The sequence below is a fragment of the Lissotriton helveticus genome, chromosome 5_1 (assembly GCF_964261635.1).
Source record: "Lissotriton helveticus chromosome 5_1, aLisHel1.1, whole genome shotgun sequence".
NCBI classification, from domain to species: domain Eukaryota; kingdom Metazoa; phylum Chordata; class Amphibia; order Caudata; family Salamandridae; genus Lissotriton; species Lissotriton helveticus.
The window spans coordinates 1085540708-1085557385 of record NC_136065.1 but is presented as its reverse complement, the minus strand read 5'-3'; the positions used below and the strand labels follow the sequence as shown (position 1 = coordinate 1085557385).

Sequence of the window (16678 nt, the reverse complement as noted above, 5' to 3'; positions counted from 1 at the left end):
TGTGCTACTGAGCAAATATGTTCTGTAAGAAGTCTACTTTGGTATGCGCCATTGTTTCTACAGCACGCAATGAAGGAAACTTGTCAATATATACATTTGTATCATTTTGTACTCCTCCCACCCCACAACTCTGATGTCACCGAGTGGTCCAGTGCATTTTTCACAGCATTTTACACTTCTTCATTTGAAGGTAAGAAGCATTGGAACTTAACGGATTTAGTGCATGGTCCTCCCATTTTGGCATTTTAAAGTTTCATCTCGTTGTAGCAGGGTGATCGACTAAGAGCAGCCCCTGCGAGCAGAAAACACGTGAACGAAGACCACAGAGAAGGGAAAGGAGGTGGGCGGACCGCTGTTCTCACAGCTACTCCAGTCAACTATTCGGACCTCTTACAGACAAACCATACGTGCCCAAACTACGGCACAGTCAAAAAAAAAAAAAAAAAAAGTAAAGGCAAAATCTAAAAAACAAAAAAAGCAACTGATAAAGGTTTGAACTCTGCATAAATAGTATATTTCTCTGTTTTTAAAGACCAGCTTGTTTAATAAATGTTCTGCATCAAGACATATTACGAAGGAAGTGAGACAAAAAAAAGTGGTTTGAAATTCCATCAGCAGGGAAAGAACATGGTCTCACTCATAGGTATCACTTCCAGCAAAAAGATAGAGGGGAATGGGCGGGAGAAGCATACATCTTGCTGCAGTCTCAATACAATTAGAACTGCCCCCTCCAGTGTCTCCTTAAAACCTCCTCAGGTGATGATCCGAAACAAAGATTTATTAACAATTAATTTGAAGAAGAAAAAAAACTATGCCACAGTAGGCCTGCTCAGCAGAGCCACAGAAGCTTTGCTCAGATTCTGATGTTCATCTTTGAAATGAGTATTGCTTGGCTGCGCTGATACAATCTGGTATTATGCGATTTATTAATCAATGCTCCTGCAGAAAAAGGAAAGTGCTTGGACCTTAGTTACACTTTAGATACATAAACATTTTCTTATAGGTATGATTGTGGCACTCCAGACAGAAATTGTCAAGTAAATATTAAAAACAAAAAACTTCCAATCAGTAAATAGAAGCACTAAAAGTGAAGGAACTTTTCAATTGCACGTTTTTCATACATATCAGATTTGGAATGTTCTAAATATTTCGGAATAATGTTTCAAAGAAAGAATTACTTCAATTGTAAGCTAAGACCTTTTAAAGTCTGTGCATGTGTGTGAAATATAGATACATACACATATCTAACACACATGCATTCAGTATGTACAGCTTTAAACTTGGTCCACCGATAATTTTGTAAGAATAAACAATTCATTGCTTTCCCTTCGCTAATTTTAAAATATTAGATACAGAATTACAGTTATAAAACGATACCCTGTATTTTGTCTTAACATTATTTACAAGCAAGTGTTCCTTCCAAACACTTCTTTCCCTGATCCCTGCATTTCTACTTCGATCATTTCCAACACCTGAAAAAATATAGGATAGTCTGTTCTTTATAGATGTCTATTCAAGTACACTTTCTCCCTCACAGGCTGGTGGGAGTGGGGGTTGCTGGAGGAGGCAGAGGAGCCCTCACCTCTGAAGGATCACATTTATTTCAATGTTTGCGTCTGGCATCTAAAATTGCTTACAGAATAAATACCGCTGCACTGTATAACAGGAAGTCCGTCATTTATACAAAGTGCTTGCTAGAGGAATTTGCATCGAAACCAACTAAGGAACTAGTATGGAAGCAGCCTAATGCCACGTTTACAAGAGATTTTTTCCCTTTTGTTCTGTGCATTTTTCTCCTGCCATTATGTATTTACAGGTCCATGAAAACAATTTCAGTCAATGATAGGTGGCCTTTGAACTCCGAAACCCAGTCCTATGGATCTTTGCTTACATTACATCCAGTGATGCAACAAAGAGGGAAGGAAAGCAACATTATATATTAGAGTGTTTGTCCCTTTTAACATACGTGGAGACTACCTATTATAAGCTCTAAAAGAGGGAAGACAAAAACTGGTCAAACTCAAAACCAGGTTTTAATTAAAGAAAACGAAAAAACGGATTTCAACTTTGTTCTAATTTGAAATTTAAACTCGTGCCTCGCCAAAAATAGGTCTGTGGGCACAGTGTTCACTCTGAATGCACAGCTGACAAGAATTGACACTCTTTCCTGGTTAACTGGCGACGTAGTGCTTTGTGGAAGGTTGACCATAGACCCTATAGAAATCCTGCCGGCCATGCTGTTGCGAAGCATCAATCCAATCTCTCACTGCAAGTCCTGGAAGCGACTGAGGTACAGAGCCTGCTGGTGGAAGCGGGTGAGAGTACTCCTGTGATGAAACGGTCCATGGGAAGTGGCCCGACCTGGGGAAGGGCTGGTGCCCACTGTGATTGGACACAGAGGAACAGTAACAGTTGTCTACAGAGCAAACAAGAATTTTGCGACCACCATACTGCGAAAGCACCGACTGCTGAGACGATGTACTATTGGGATAGTGAGATGGATTGAAAACTGAACTGGAGTGAACGGACTGCGGGCCACTGGGAAGTCCAACAATGTGCTGTGTGGAGCTACAAGGCACCATGGGCTGTGCAGACTGGCCTTCTCCAGCAGATGCCGACTGGCTCATGTACTGGCTCCCAACTGTGCCAGAAGCGGGCTCTAGGAAGCTGCCTTCTGGGAAGGCGGTGGAGTGCTTGCGCTTCTCGGCTCCAGAGCTGCTTACACTGCATGGATACATAGGAATACTCTGAAGGAATGGCACCGGTGTGCTGAAAGGACCTAGAAAACAAAATAAACAATGATGCAATTAATCAGCAATACAACAAAAGGTATAAGGACAGCTGGTCCTACATGCGCCCTCAGCTGAGCATATACTTGTTACCCAATAAAATTAAGCACTCGCCACCAAGAATAAACCTCTTTCTGGATGATGACCTGCATAGTAAATTTCAGGAATATGATCTTATGCAACGTTACAGGCTTTATAGTGCACATGGCCAATGGGGTGTTATGGTGTGTATACTGCAGTGTAGCTGCTGTTAGTGGGAGGATGGGGGCTGTGCCTAGAGAAGTGCTTCCCAAGCTTTTCAGATCCACAACCCACATTTTAGAAGGACAAACTTTTGCAACCCATCTGCCTTTAATAGACATGAGACAAAGCGATTTCTGAATGCATCTAAAGCATCTCGTGGTAGTGTATTGTCATTTACAGACCACACATTTTCCACTGAAATGGGCACTAAATTTGCACAGACACAGTTATATCACTAAAACTATATTAAAAAAATTAAAGTGTGTGGAAATATGTTTTCTGTGAATATCATATGCGCATCATTAAGTAAAGTGTCTTGAATTGTCTATCCTATTAAAATCGGTTTCCAATTTTAAGAAATACAAAACAAGGAGCTTCAGTTTTGCTTTCCTAACTGCTGAATGCATACAGATCATTTGCATGTATTTACATTTTGTTAATACATACTCCAGCAAGGTTGTTACATAATTTACTTTAAAAAATCCTTTCACTTTGCAGTCCCGAGTCAGAAAAGTAAATGAATATGCTACTTACCAGTATGCATCTGTTCTTGGCATGTAGGGCTGCTAACATTCATATCTTTTGCATTAGATCGCCGCCTAGTGTTGGGTCCGGATGATCGCACATTGTTGTCCTGGAAGAGTCTTCGAAGTATCCTGAGATAGGTGGCTCCTCCCCTGGACTACAGTGCGCATGGGCATCGGCTCCATCCCCAGATTGGTTTTAGCCATTGTGGCAGAGATGGAGTGAAATAGTGTAAAGGATGTCCATGCTAATGATTGAATGCAACAATATGTCTGCAGCTGCGACAGGCACCGGGGAGGAGGGTGGGCGATATGAATGTTAGCAGCCCTACATGCCAAGAACAGATGCATACTGGTAAGTAGCATATTCAGTTCGAGGCATGTGGGCTGCTAAATTCATATCTTTTGCATAGAATATATAGCAGTCCCTCCATTAGCGGCGGTTGCCCGTGCCAGCTGCAGAAACTTGAAAGTGTTTTGAGAACAGCCTGTCCTACAGCCGCTTGCTGTTTGGAATGCACATCAACACAGTAGTGTTTTGTAAAGGTATGTGGTGTAACCCACGTGGCTGCTCTGCAAATGTCTTCTAAAGGAATGTTCCCCAGGAAAGCCATAGATGCCCCCAATTTGCGTGTGGAGTGCGCCCTTGGGGGTATCGTTAAGGTACGTTTAGCCTTTTGATAACAGATTTGGATGCACTTAACAATCCACCTGGCTATTCCTGCCTTGGAAATCGGGTTGCCCTTGTGCTGTGGCGAGAAGGCAACAAATAGCTGTTTTGTTTTCCTAAAGTGTTGTGTCCTGTCAATATAGTACATCAACGCCCTCCTGACATCCAAAGTATGAAGCATTCTTTCCGCCACCGTTTGTGGGTTTTGGAAGAATGCAGGCAAGTCAATAGTTTGGTTGAGATGAAACTGTGACACCACCTTCGGAAGGAATTTGGGGTTAGTACGCAGTACCACCCTATTTGGATGAATCTGAATGAATGGCTCTTGGGTTGTGAGCGCTTGCAGCTCACTAACACGCCTCAGTGACGTAATAGCTATTAGGAAAGCTACTTTCCACGTTAGGAACTGGAGTTCACATGAGTGTAATGGCTCAAAAGGTGGTCCCATCAGCCTGGTGAGGACCACATTGAGGTTCCACACCGGAGCTGGTGGTGTTCTTGGGGGAATGACTCGTTTTAGGCCTTCAAGAAAAGCTTTAATGGCAGGCACTCTGAAGACTGAGAGATGCTGCCTGTTCTGAAGATAAGCCGCTATGGCGGATAGATGTATCCGAATGGACGTGTACGCTAGATTGCACTTGTAAAGATGCAACAGATAGCAAATGATGTTAGGGATAGATGCATCTAGCGGGTTGATGTTATTGGCTGTACAGTAAATGACAAAACGCTTCCACTTGGCAGCATAGCACGCCCTGGTAGTCGGCTTCCTTGCCTCCTTGATGATTTCCATGCATTCTGGAGGTAGGCGAAGGTATCCAAACTCTAGGACTTCAGGAGCCAGATCGCCAGGTTGAGCTGTTGCGGATCTGGATGCTGAATGTCTCCATGGGTCTGCGTCAAAAGTCTGGGCGTGAGGCGCAGCCTTTGATGCGGCACCACCGAGAGTTCGAGAAACGTGGTGTACCATGCTTGGCGCGCCCACGTTGGAGCAACCAGGATGAGAGTCATCGAGTGCTGCCTTAGTTTTCTTGCCACCAGCGGGATCAGAGGGGCTGGCGGAAAAGCGTACGCAAATCTGCCTGACCAGTTCATCCATATCGCATTCCCCTGCGACTGCGGGTGAGGGAACCTGGCGGCAAAGTGTTGGCATTTTGCGTTTTCGTTTGTGGCAAACAGGTCTATCTCCGGCTGACCCCACTGCTGGAAGTACGGTCGGAGAACAGAGGGGTGTAACTCCCACTCGTGCATTTGATGGCTGTATCTGCTGAGCAGATCCGCCATCTGATTGTCCTTGCCGGGAAGGTGTTCTGCCATGAGGAAAATGTTCCTCTGAATGGCCCACTTCCACATGCTCTGAGCCCGATGAGACAGCTGTGGCGAGTGTGTGCCCCCCTGCTTTTGAATGTAGTACATCGCGGTCATGTTGTCCGTCCGGACTAACACTACCTTGTTGCACAGATGTACATTGAAGGACTTGAGCGCCATGAAGATTGCCATCAGTTCCAGATAGTTGATGTGCATCTTCTGTTGCTGCGTCATCCATACTCACTGCACCGTGTAAGTGAGCAGATGAGCTCCCCATCCCTGGAGAGATGCGTCCGTTGTCAGGATAATCTGTGGCACTGGGTCCTGGAACAGTCGGCCCTTGCAAAGGTTGTGTGGAGTCCACCAATGCAGAGAGTCGTATGCCCGACTGGTAACCAACACTAGGTCTGTCAATTGTCCCTGAGCCTGTGTCCACTGATTTGCTAAGCACTCCTGGAGCGGACGCATATGTAAACGTGCGTGAGGGACTATGAAGATGCAGGAGGCCATCATGCCAATTAACTGCATGAACACTCTCGCTGGAAGCGAGTGTTGTGGTTTGAACTTTTGGATTAGAGACCGCATGCTGTCTATCCTGACTTGGTTTGGCTGAGCCATGGCCGCCAGGGTATTGATCGTCGAACCTAGAAACTGCCGGACATGTGCCGGCCGAAGATGCGACTTTGGGTAGTTCAACGAGAAGCCCAGATTGTGAAGGAGGTGAATGGTAGTTGACATGTCCGCGGCGCACTGTTGTTCCGACTTGGCTTGAACGAGCCAGTCGTCCAGGTAGGGGTAGACATGGATGTTCTGCCTCCTGAGGTGCGCCGCTACCGTCGCCAGACACTTGGTAAACACTCTTGGGGCTGTGGTCACCCCGAAGGGTAGGACCTTGAACTGGTAATGCTTGCCTTGTATAGTGAACCTGAGGTATTTTCTGTGGGACGGGTGTAGTGGAATGTGGAAATATGCATCCTTGAGGTCTAAGGTTGCTAAGAAGTCCCCTTGGTTTAACAAGGGAAGGATCTGTTGCAGTGTAAGCATATGGAAATGTTCTGACAGTATATACAGGTTGAGGGGATGCAGATCCAGAATGGGTCTGAGAGATCCGTCCTTCTTTGGAATAAGGAAGTACAGGGAATATACCCCCGTGCCTTCCTCTTCCACCGGCACGAGCTCGATTGCGCCTTTTTGCAGCATCACCACCACTTCCTGCTGCAATAAGTGCAAATGCTCTGCGGACATAGGCCGTTGCCTTGGTGGAATGTTGGGTGGAGTGGACTTTAACTCTAGACAATAACCGTACTGGACAAGTTGTCGCACCCACCTGTCTGTGGTGATGTTTGTCCAGACTGGCAGGAACTGCTGGAGCCTCCCCCCGACAGGTGTTAAATGGTCGGGGGGCAGTGACAGAGAGTCACTGTTTGTTTGGGGCACAGGAACGGGAATTGTTGTTTCCTCTGCCACGCCCTCTGGTGCTGTTTCCTCGATAACCCCCTTTGTTCTGCTTGGGGTACGAGGACTGTGCTCCACCTCTGGAGAACTGTGACTGTTGACCCATCTGTCCTCTGGTGACTCCACGTGCACCTGAGCGACGAAAAGTGTTGCCCCGGAACTGTTGTGATTGTAGGGCCCCCATAGATTTAGCAGTTTCGTTGTCTTTCTTAATCTTTGAGGGTGGTGTCAACATCAGGACCAAACAGTCTATCAGGATTGACGGGCTGATTGAGTATGGTTGTTTGAATGTCCGGTTTAAACCCCGATATGCGGAGCCACGCCTGCCGTCTCAGCATGACGCTAGTGTTAATAGCCCTAGCTGCTGTGTCTGCGGCATCAAGTGCACACTTTATGGCTGCGTTGGAGATAAGTTTTCCCTCCTCTATAAGCAGTCTGGTAGCCTCTTGAAACTGCGTAGGCAGGTGTTGTAAAACTTGCTCTAGGGTGTCGTAATGCGCCCTATCATAACGTGCCAATAGTGCCTGTGTATTGGCAATACGCCAGAAATTGGCAGCCTGCGCAGCTACCCTTTTGCCCCCTGCCTCCAGCACTTTTGACTCCTTGTCCGGGGGAGGAGCTTCACCCGTCGTTTGGGAGTTCGCCCGTTTGCGGGCATTTGCGACCACAAGGGAGTCAAGAGGCAACTGTCCCCGAATGTATGCAGGGTCTGCAGGGGCTGGTCTGTACTTCTTCTCGATGCGTGGATTGACCACCCTCGCCCTGGTGGGTTCTTTAAAGATGTCCGCAGCATGCTTAAGGACCCCCTTGAGCATAGGCAGTGTCTTTACTGTCCTTTCAGAGACTGAAAAAGTGTCATATAGAAAGTCTTCTTCTACTGGGTCAGCATGCATGTCCACATCATGATTAGCAGCTGCCCGTTCAATGAGTGCATGAAAACCTGCAGAATCTTCTGTTGGGGATGCACGTGCACTGAAAGGCTGTTGGTCCTGCCCCACATCCTGTGTGCCTTGGTCACCTATGTCGTCATAGGAATCTTGCTGTGCATCGGGTTCATTGACAGGGAAATTGTATTGGTCATCTTCACCATAACCCTCACCCTCAGAGTGGTCTGGAGAAGGTGTTGGGCTCCTTCTAGGGGGAGGCTGGATAGGTTCCATCAGGACTGAAGCGTCCTGAGCAAGCTTTTTCTTCTTCAGTGGGATAACATAGGAGTCCACTGGTTGCGAAGTGATCTTTCTTTTGTAAAGGGTCAATTTGCACGTGTCTGCGTCGATAAAACGCTCAGAATCTTCTCCTGAGTCGAGTAGTCGACCTGTCAGTGCTCCAGACGTTGACGATTCCGATGTCTTTGGCGCCGATTTTGGCGTAAAGGCCTTCGGAGCCTCCTTGGGCGGCAGAATGAAGAGAAGTTTACCAGCAGGCTTCGCCGGCAAGTCCATCGGCTTCTGGTGCGATGGCATCGGAGCCGACGGCGCAGATGCCTTCTCCCGAATTCTCTGTAGTGAAGCGGCGATGGGGGACGCGTCACTCACAGCGGCACTTGGCGCCGATGAGGAGGCCTTCACCTTGGCCTCGGATCCGACGTCTTGTTGGCCCGTCTGAGTCCTAGACGTTGACGCTGCAGCCGTAGACACAGAGTCCTTGGACCGATGTGTTGAGCTTCCAGCTTTCGATCCGTGTGATTTTGCCGGCTCCGTCTCCACCACACGCCCGACTGACGTCCCAGTCGGAACCGGAGTCTTGTCGCCGGCTTTGAAGGCGTCGCACCGGTCGACCCGTGCCGAACTCCCTTCTTAGAGGAAACCTCTTCTGTGGACGATGTCGACACTGTCTGATCGACAGTTTTCTTCGACTTCTGTGGACCGGAGGCCGACGGAGTCGATGAGGCAGCTGGTTTCGGTTTCTTCGGTGGAACGGCCGCCATCTTAGGGACGCTCGAATCCGTAAGTTTCGGTTTCGGTTCGGCCATTTTAGGTGTAGTCGATACCGTTGGTTTCACTTTCGGTTTCGCTACGGGCAGCACAGCAAGTATGTCCGTGGCCGGGCCTGAAGGCGGGGCCGTGGCTTGCGGTACGGGGTCTTGGGTAAGGCCGACTGGCGATCCCGTGACCCGAGCCTGATCCGCATAACCTTCGGGGCATAGCTCATCACCCGAGCTATCTTCCGCGGCCCCATAAACTTCTTCGACGTCCCCTACCTCGTCGACGTATTCAAGGCCTTGACCCACGACTCCATCGTCGTCTTCCGGATCTGCCTCGACGTCCGTCGCGGGCGGTGAAATTTGAAGATGATGGCTCCGGCAATCCTCTTGGTCGCCGAAGATGTTTTCTGGATCCGGGGCCGCTTGTCTGGCCTCAAGGCGCACCGCGCGCCGAAGCTTGAGAGTCTTCTTTGACCTGAATCTGGAGCAGGCCATGCAGTTGTCCTCGTTGTGGTCCGGCGAGAGGCACTTGTTACAGACCGGGTGCACATCGATATGTGGGTATTTCGACCCACAGACGGGACAGTATTTAAACGGGCTCCGCTCCATGCTGAAAAGTTGCGGTCGTGTTGCGATGAAAAGGCCTCGATGTCCGAAGAGTGATACGACTCCGTAGAATCCGACTCAAAGAGACGGAAGAACTCGAGACCGTGCGCAAACAATACCGACGCGATGAAAGTAAGGCCTTTTGGCCGTAAAAAGCTAGTTTTTCTCGGTTTCGACAGAGACGTCGAGACCGCATCCGAACCCAATGGCGGAAAAAAACAATCTGGGGATGGAGCCGATGCCCATGCGCACTGTAGTCCAGGGGAGGAGCCACCTATCTCAGGATACTTCGAAGACTCTTCCAGGACAACAATGTGCGATCATCCGGACCCAACACTAGGCGGCGATCTAATGCAAAAGATATGAATTTAGCAGCCCACATGCCTCGAACACCCAATCCCCATGTTAAAAGAATAAGCACCAATTTGACAGCAGACATAGCCTGACACTTGACTTCCGTTTTTAAAGACAGAATTTAAAGGCGTCTTTATTTATGGCCACTAAAAATCGTCTTGCGCGACGGTTTCCTTAATGGTAAATCTACTCCCAGCACCCATCAGCCCCCACTCCGACTGCTAGGGATTATACAAAGAGCATACTGAGGACATCAAAAGTGCAACGCAATTTAAAGTGCACAACATCACACTGGAAGGACGCACAATAGTATAGAGAAAAACAAAATAGCTAAGATCACGAGTTAAAAACTATATAATGAAAAGGTCACAGGTTCCAATTTGCAGAATTGCAAATAGGACGATCTGTTAAGAGCAGTCCAGGGTTGTGATGCTCCTTTGATGAAGAAATAATTCAATTTAAAGAGGTGACAATAACACTCAAAGGCCCATGAGAATTTCAAGTGATCCCTGCAGAGGATATTGAAAAATTGGACTATGTAGGATCACCTGCTGGAGACCAACATGCAAAAACACCACTCACTTTCCCAACAATCAGCCACTGTCCCCACCCTCACAAACATACCAACAGCATCAAACAATTTCTTTGAAATTCAAAATCCATAACCTCTGCGGGAAATGGCAAAAGCTTTGTTTTGGCACCCAAGCTTTTGAGTAACTATCTTTTGGGAAATGTCTTTGAGTACTGATCATACTCCCGCTTTCAAGGCCCTACACAACAGCAGACCAGCCTACATGAACTACTGGATGAACTTTCACCAGCCCACCCGACACCTCTGTCCTGCCTCCCTCTCGCTAACCCACACCCCCTGCATCCGGCGAAGCCAGAGTGGAGGCAGGACCGGACTGGAAACTGAAACCGGCCCTGGCAAACTGCTCGGCCGGCCCCCAGGAGGGGGGTGCAGCTGACCTGTTTGCTAGGGCCGGTTTCAGCCAATTTTGTTACAGGGGGCCTATATTGCCAACTCCCCCCCCTCCCCTCCCCTCCCCCCCCCACCCACCCACCCTGGCAGCCCACAGGGAAATGCCCGGGGCACGCTACTGCCAGTTCGGCCCCGAGAGGAGAACACTATTCCTACCTGGCAGCGAAGACATGGAGCGAATTACCCCTACAACTAAGGACTACCCACCCCCCCAACCACCCCCCAACCATCCCCCTCCCATCAGGAGTTCCATATGTTGCTGAAGGCCTGTTAATTCGGCTGATCACCAGGAACCTACCATGATACCCTTACGGATGACAACCGCGCTCTTCAAGTCGACTAATTGATTGGCATTACCTTTATGTTTCCACAGATAAAACTTATGAAGCCCTTTTGTTTCTCAAGACAGAAAAAAATAGCACTACATCTAGGCATAGATATGCTGCAAGATTAAATACATTATGAATGTGAATGTTTTGCGTAGGAAGCTTGTCTCTCCTATTTAGTAGGATCTTTGATCAGGGTTCCTGTTGCCAGATCTGAATGCACTCTATCTGAAATCAGCCTTCATGAGGTCCACATTCCACGGCACATATAACCTCATGTCTCGTCTATAAAGCTTTTTTGCCGACCCAGAACTAAAAAAAATCCATAGAAAACCCATAGTTTACTAAGTGGGTAAATAACACAGGAGGTTTCCTATTTGGAGTATGTGGCGTCGGAAACAACCACTGATCAGTCATGAAAGAACCAAAGAACCACTTCCACACTATTCATCGTTTCCTATTTGGAGTATGTGGCGTCGGAAACAACCACTGATCAGTCATGAAAGAACCAAAGAACCACTTCCACACTATTCATCTTCCCACATCTGGTAATCAGTGGATTCTACCTAAGAATCATGACAGGGGAAGGAAATGTGGGTCCGAAAGCAACTTACTGGAACCACACAGCATCACAATATTAAGGCAAAGTCACTTTAGATGCGACGTTCAGCTAATGACTGGAAAAGCAAAAGTTATTATCGGCCACATGCATCATTGTTGGTATTTGCGATTCGTAAATTGCGAAAATTAAGGAATCGCAATTTAGAAATCGCAAATACCTATGCATTAAAAATGCGCATATTTTTTTGCGATTTCTTATTTTTCTTTATTTGCGATTCCCAATTGTGCGAATCGCAAATAAGGAATTTCTTTACATTGATTCCTATGGGCCAAGAGGCCCATAGGAATCAATGGGAAGTCATTCTCATTTTGCAATTCGCAATTGAGGAATCGAAAAATGAGAATGCAATTTCTAGGGTGCAGGGGCGTCCCAAGTACCCCCCCCCCCTTTGCACCCCTGAAATGTAACATACAGTCCATTTTTCACACATACATGCCCAAGGGCATGTGTGAGTGTAAAATGAAAGTGTCAAAAATGCACTTTTGTGCATTTTTGAAACTTTTCTTAAATTACCATGAAGGTTGACTTCACGTTAATTTAACACTTTTAATCTGCAAATTCGCAAATTTTTTAAGATGCATTGTATTTAAGAAATCGCAAAATTGCGATTTCATAAATGCAATCGCAATTTAAGAAATCACAAAAAAATTGCGATTTCTTAAATTGCGAAAAAGCCAAAAAGGTTAATGCATCCCAAAACAAAGAATTGCATTCGCAAACGGCTGAATTTTGTGATTCGCACCGTTTGCGAATGCAATTTAGTTTGATGCATGTGGGCCTATGACCCCTCATGTACAGTTCTACACATGAACTCCAACACAACACAGGCTTCAGCGTGATGCACACGATGCAACTGGCAGAGGCGCCATTTTTACCTTCCAACATCTTCCTCAGCTGCTTCTCTTTCTTGGCAATCTCATTCAGGAACAGTTTGGAGTTCAGGTGTCCAATTTTGGCAGGAGGGAGAGTGCCTCCTGTGCAGTTCTGCGTTCTATTATGTCAAGAAAGATATACACAAACATACATTTTATTTCAGAAGTTACTAGTGTACACAATACACAACGTTAAAATTGAATAAAAGCACTTCAGAGCGAACCAAAAAAAGCTAAAGTAGACCCACTTGGAAAAACCCCTCAATTATCAGAGTGATCAAATATCAACTTCCTTACATGGAAATATTTAACAGCACGCATACGAGACAAAAAAATTAAAATAGTCCTTACCGGGCGCCTACTGGATAACTAAAATGTCTCTAACAATAGGCTTGCAAGAGCGGTTCCTGCGTTGGGACGTTACCACACTCCTCTTTTAGTCCCCTTTTATGACCGGCACATACGTAAATTAACTTTGCTTGCTTCATGTCTGTGCCCGCAGCAGCCAGCCTAACTTCTGTAGTCATATGGGTGGGGGTTTGATTTCTGATAGACACCTCTGCAGTATACTGGAGCCGGCAGCAAGCGAGCGCAGGGCACCAAGGTCCAATGTGCAGGTTGGCCAGCAACCTTTCCCTGGCCAGCCTGACATGCGCACTAGATGCCTCTCCATCTGCATATTAGGGAACAGGGGTTGATCAAAGCTGCAACCTCTTGTTTCCAAATGAGTGGGGCGATTGCCTGCTCACGCCAATCCTGGCGCTGCGTTCATGATGTGTAACAGCATGGGAGTGGTGTCTGGATTGGCTGCCAGACGAAGTTCCTAATACTAGCCTGCATTGCACTGCATAGGATAAGGGAACGCCCCCTGAAGATAAACCGCCAGCGATGGGTATTACAGCAAGGGCTGCACAAGCGTCTTCAGGCCTTTCTGTAATACCAAAGTGCCCTGGGGGTGCGCAAAGCAGGTGCTAACGCCCGTTGAGCCCCTGGGGCACTTTGTGCAATACAGCGTCATATTACGCAAAGTGTCCTGGGGGCACAACAGGCGTTTGGTATTACAGAAGGGACCACAGGTGCTTGTGCAGCCACTGCTGTAATACCGAAGGTGTGGGCGTACATAAAGCGCCAGTGCTATCTTCAGAGGGCGTTCCCTCAGTTTCATGGTGGGGTGCCATATGCAAATGAGGGAATTTCGTATTGCAGACACGGGCGCAGAGGCAAAGAAGCTCTCAGGAGGCGCACTGAGTGCACCAGCACACTCAGCACACTGAGAGCAGCCCTCTGGAGGGGGGGAATAGGGGCCCTATGGACCCCCGTAGACATCTCCTTGCAAGCGGGTGCCGTCACTGACTGCACCCACCCACAAGGGGATCTCTAATCCCCCTTCAAAGTGCAGGCGGGTTGCCGCATGCACTGTGAAAACACGGAGCTGCTTTAAAGCTTTTGGGGGCAGTACATCCATAATGCGGTGCATTTTCCTTCTTTGCACTGTGCGCACCGTTTTAAAGCGACATCCAGCGCAATGAAGGAAAATGCACAGAATGCACAATGCAGACCCATGATTCAATTCTGCGACTCTCTGGTGCACTGCATTAACTAATAGAGGTTTTATTCCTTGCTGTCATAGCAAGTCCAACAAATTACAATAACTTGCATTTCCTCAGAAGATTTCATTTGCACAGGTATCAGTAAATAAGGAATTGTGTGGTACTCCGCATTGATCTCTTAAAGACTGTTATGCAGTTCTGTAGTTATACTGAATTAGCAGCTACCTACATCAGTGTAAAATCTTTGAGGTCATAACGACACTTTCCTTATTAACCTTCTATCCTCTTCAAATTTGCTTGAAAATGCACAATTTACCCTCTTTTTTCTAACTTTTCTATGGGGAAGAACCCCAACATTATAACAGTTGAGCTTGCTCGCTACAAGTCACTCATTCGGAACCTACGCCCCTCCACTTTCAAACGTTTCCAGCCACCACTGTGGGCTTGTAAAATATTACCAAGACCTGGAGAGCCAAATCCATGTCATATAAACCTACAGCAATGGATAGTGGACCATACACAAAATGCAGCACCTGTACAATCACCCATACAGTATAAACAATAGACAAAAATGTGTGCTAACAAACCAAAAGGGCCCCCTGTCCAGAAGCACCTCCCCACTGAACGGGATACACCACAAAAAAACCACTGGATTGGTTCCGCACCACAATCTGTCAATACCAATCCGTATTTGTACATAATTATTACCAGTAAAATCAAGTCACTGCTAATGCAAAATCGTCTTGTCTAATTTTGTTATTCCATTTAATCAAAAAAAGGTTTTTTCATCAGCCAACGCGTTTCGTCCTCTTGACATAGGACTTCTTCAGGGCAAAATGGAAGACCAGCCACAGATCAATCAAAATCTGTTATTGTCCAATTGTAACTGGTGCTGTTAATTGCGCAGAGCTATTACTACCAAGTGGTTTATATTTGCAGTATTAACAAATAATCCAAAATAAAACGGAAGTTATGTAGATGTCCAATATCCATCCACATTCATAATGAAATGTCCTGGGGCAAATGGTTTGATAACCATAGCATTAGGATAGCGTAAAGCCAGTAGGTTCCATTGAGAACATATGGCAAAGGGTGGATAGTGTCCAATTTTACTTGTAATCGAATAAAACGCAGTCTCCTAAGCAACCATCGGATGAATGACAAGACTATTTTGCATTAGCAGTGACTAGGTTTTACTGTTAATAATTATGTACAGTTATGGATTTTGTTATTGTGGTGCGGAACCAATCCAGTGTTTTTTTTCCAAATCCATGCCATATTTACAGGACACCCAGACAAAATTAATTCACATAGTTCTTCTAAACAAAGCTCATTCACGGTCAATGGTTATCCAGGAAATCGGTCATGGAGCAATCCCTTCTGGAGCTACTTTGACATCGATGGCCTGAGACAGTCCAAATTCAGCGTGCTTTTTTCTGTGGATTACATCAATTTTATTGCTGGTCAAATTTTTCTATTTTTCCACAGCTTTTGAACATCTAGGATATTACTTGCAAATTATTTATCTGCATCCCTTTCCCAGAAGAGAAGAATTGTGGCAAAATATTAAAAAGGAAGGAGGAGTAACTATGGCTAAGGAAGTGTCACCAGTGGCAGCTTTTTCCATAAATTAGCAACAGTTACGCACACTGACAGACCTAGTTGGCAATTCTTCTAGCAGCTTAGCCGTGCTGCAGGCTGGGCTGTGCAGTGCAGTGAGCACCTGCAGCAGAGAATCAAGGATGCCACCGTAAGGGCCTTTGGTATATGAAGGCATCTATCAATTGAAAGTACATTCATGTGGTAAGCAAGACAATATGGGACTTCTGATAAATGCTCTGTTCCAATTAGTCTAATTGAGGAATTTTGAAATCCAATTCAGTTGTACTTTTATAGCGCATGGTTACCCAACCGTGCCTCCTGTCACTTGATGCAAAACAACCCCTCCACGAAACTGAGATGAACTATTTCCTCAAGCCAGATTTAAAAAAAGATGGGTTTTTAGCATTATCCTCAAACAGGCTTCTGACAGCTGACTAAGGGAATGTGGAAGAGCACTCCAGAGCCTGGAGGTGAAGAAAACAAAAAGGCGGCCTCCATTCCCTGCTCTTTTGATCTTAGGCACTACCAGAGGTCTCTGGTTGGTTAGAGCAAAGGGCCCATCCTGGAGCTTAGGGGGTAAGCAGGGATCTAATTATAGATGGGCCTTTTCCACAGATGGCCTGCTGTGCAACAGAGTGTCTTGAAGAGAATTTCTTTTGAAACAGGAAGCCAGTGCAGAGATGGTCTGGCTAACTGATGCTTTGGTCGATTGGTCGATTTGAAGAATTCCTACGGTGTCATTTAGATCACATATTTCGGACTCCCAAGATACAGGGAGTTGCCGTAATCAAGGAGTTTTTTTTTTTTTTAAGACTGCACCACTATCCTTCTAGTAGGGAAAGGTAGCATCTGCA

General features: G+C 46.4%; 1 protein-coding gene across 2 annotated transcripts in view; it reads right to left on the bottom strand.

Annotated features, from left to right (window-relative positions):
- Positions 1 to 757: 757 nt before the first annotated feature.
- Positions 758 to 16678, bottom strand: part of TRIM8 (tripartite motif containing 8) — a 103822-nt gene continuing 87901 nt past the window's right edge. For both annotated transcript variants that reach the window (XM_078643661.1, XM_078643662.1), the window contains exons 5-6: positions 12676 to 12791; positions 758 to 2779 (exon numbers count right to left, since the gene is read on the bottom strand). In XM_078643661.1, the coding sequence (XP_078499787.1) occupies positions 2172 to 2779; positions 12676 to 12791 (724 nt within the window). In that variant the 3' untranslated portion in view covers positions 758 to 2171. The remainder of the gene's footprint in view (positions 2780 to 12675; positions 12792 to 16678) is intronic.